This window comes from Eimeria tenella, genomic scaffold, assembly GCF_000499545.2.
Source record: "Eimeria tenella Houghton genomic scaffold, Eth_scaff2385, whole genome shotgun sequence".
Lineage (NCBI taxonomy): Eukaryota > Apicomplexa > Conoidasida > Eucoccidiorida > Eimeriidae > Eimeria > Eimeria tenella.
Window position 1 is genome coordinate 377 of NW_013542247.1, and position 899 is coordinate 1,275.

The window sequence follows — 899 nt, forward strand, 5'->3', positions numbered from 1 at the left end:
AGTGTCTGCCGCAGCAAACTCGCGTTTTGCTGCGGCAGGTGCTGCTCATCTGTCTAGACACCGTAGCTTCTGGGGTCTTAAACAGATTAAATTATTCTCAACAAGACAAATGGGTGCGCTGGTTCGCGCTGCAGCAGCACCGCCACACCCTTGCTGCTGCAGCCGTCTGGCAGCCCCCGCAGCAGCAGCAGCAGCAGCAGCAGCAGCACGAAGGCGCCGAAGCAGCAGCAGCAGCAGCAACTCCGGCCGGTAACAACACACAACTTCAGCAGCCCAGACAACCCGCCGACGAAGCCCAAGCCACCTCAGAAAGCCTCGACCAGCAGCAGCAGCAGCAGCAGCAGCAGCAGCAGCACGAGTGTTGGGCTGAGGTGCTGCCGTATCTGCAGTTGTTTTGGCCCTTCATTGAGCAGCAAGAAGCAATTGGAGATCTTGACATTTGTGTTGTGTCGCTGCTGCTGCAGCAGCTGCATGCAGTTGCTGCTGCGCGGCCCCACACCTTTGTGGACTACCCGCTGCTGTCCGAAGCCAAAAGATTCAAGGGTGTCTTTGCTGCTGCTGCTGCTGCTGCAGCAAACCAGTGGTCTACCGCCATGGACAGCAGCAGCAGCAGCAGCAGCAGCAGGGGCTGCGACGACGAAAACCAGCCCCAGTGGACGCTGGGTGGCGGCAGCCCCCTCTACGACTAATGCAGCAGCAGCAGCAGCAGCAACAGCAGCGCCAACCGCTGCAGCAGCAAGTGCTGCAGCAGCAGGTTATAAAGGTTATGCTGCAGACTCGGGAATAGTTGAAGAAGCGGGTGGTAAATGTGTTGCTGCTGCAGTTGCAGCAGCAGCTCCAGTTAGAGCAGCAAGTAATGCAGGTTGCTGCTGCTGCGGCCGCAGCCGCAGCAGCAGCAG

At 59.1% G+C, this 899-nt stretch overlaps 1 protein-coding gene across 1 annotated transcript; it reads left to right on the forward strand.

Moving 5' to 3' along the window:
• Positions 1-14: 14 nt before the first annotated feature.
• Positions 15-689, forward strand: ETH_00037765 (uncharacterized protein; the record flags this gene model as incomplete). The annotated part of the gene is made up of 1 exon (XM_013374915.1): positions 15-689. A coding segment is annotated over one exon (675 nt), but the record flags the coding sequence as incomplete, so codon positions are not given.
• Positions 690-899: the final 210 nt, after the last annotated feature.